The sequence below is a fragment of the Penaeus monodon genome, chromosome 30 (assembly GCF_015228065.2).
Source record: "Penaeus monodon isolate SGIC_2016 chromosome 30, NSTDA_Pmon_1, whole genome shotgun sequence".
Taxonomy (NCBI): domain Eukaryota; kingdom Metazoa; phylum Arthropoda; class Malacostraca; order Decapoda; family Penaeidae; genus Penaeus; species Penaeus monodon.
The window spans coordinates 23,045,045-23,046,462 of NC_051415.1; the positions used below are offsets into that span (position 1 = coordinate 23,045,045).

The 1,418-nt window shown below is 34.2% G+C and overlaps 1 protein-coding gene across 1 annotated transcript in view; it reads right to left on the bottom strand.

Moving 5' to 3' along the window:
• LOC119592640 (armadillo repeat-containing protein 8-like) overlaps positions 1–1,418 on the bottom strand; it is a gene marked incomplete in the record, with an annotated part of 23,485 nt that overhangs the window by 14,998 nt on the left and 7,069 nt on the right. Inside the window, 2 exon segments of the mRNA XM_037941553.1 lie at positions 59–257; positions 1,337–1,418. Coding sequence (XP_037797481.1) covers positions 59–257; positions 1,337–1,418 — 281 coding nt within the window.

Here is a 1,418-nt window from a genome sequence, read left to right on the forward strand (position 1 = left end):
TATATCTCAAATCTAATCTATATTATTTATAGGAAATAAAATCACACTTGAAACTGACCAAGCATTGTAAAGTCTTAAATATGACTTTTGGATCATCAGCTGACAGTGCCCCTGCTCGATGCAGGAATGTTAGCGCAGTAGCTGCAGCAAGCTGCATATCACAAGGCCGATCTCTTGCCATTAAACCCACAAGCAAGTCTGGCACAGCTTTACCACCGTAACTCTTAGTAGCTATGATAGATGAAACTCTCTCATTGCTGTTACAAATAAAAAAAGAAGAAATAGTGAGAATGACAGGAAAACAAAAGTCAGCCATAATTACCTTATTATGCAGCAACCTGAATAAAGCAGTAATGAGACTTTTTTGCCTTCTCATGGAAAAAATGGCATACTGAAGTCTGAATTCTGGTTCAATTGGGACTGACAAGGTTCATTTGATTCTTCATAACAACATACTGAAAACTACATATAGGGTACAAACCATACCAATAAATAAATAAAAGTACATCATACATGATTTTTTTTTTAGGAAATGAGGCTTATGGGAGACTTTAAGCCTAATTTGAGTAACAGTATCTCCTCAAAGACAGTAATTAGGGTCTAATAAGTGAACAACTGTTTAGCATGCACATTTGACTGCACATGACTAAAGCTGACAAATCCAACACACCATACAATCATATAGATTCTAGATTTTAACACTAATCATATTTGTTAACTACTGATCCTAAGTATACATGGTGAAATGTATTCAGATATCTAAAACTTAACACAGTTACTGTGATATTAATTGAGCTTGCATAAAAATAATAGTAGTTCAGAGTAAATTCAAACTGAAGTACAATATATTGCAAAGTTCACTCTTTGATCAAAATTATCAAGAAAATGAAATGACAAATGGTGGAGGCAATACTGCATTTGTGTAATAGAGGAAGTATATAGGTTTTTGACAAGTTCAGCACTAAAGTCCAGTCCCAATTCTTCTATATAAGCATCCTTTTGTTATTCAGGCCAAAATATCCACCAAGCAATAAAAATATTGGATATATAAGTAATAGATATATATAGCCACAGACTAGTATAGATATGGTTCAGAAATGTGAGATATAGAAGATGTAATACACAGAATTATACAGACAAGCATGCATAAGAGTTTGCAACCTCAAATACACAAAAGCACACATGTATGTGCAAGCATACCCAAACATCCAAACTATGACCTCCAAAATTCAATTACGTAATCTCTGATGAGAAAGACTTCTAAATATTTTCCTTCACTCTACATTTTGTTTATCAAATCAATCTCTCAACAAGCCATGAAGCTCTTCTCACTTACTTGTAACACATGGCTGCCAAACAGTGTAATGCAGGAAGCTGAACTCTGGACACAGGTGAACACAACATACAGGCTACAAGAT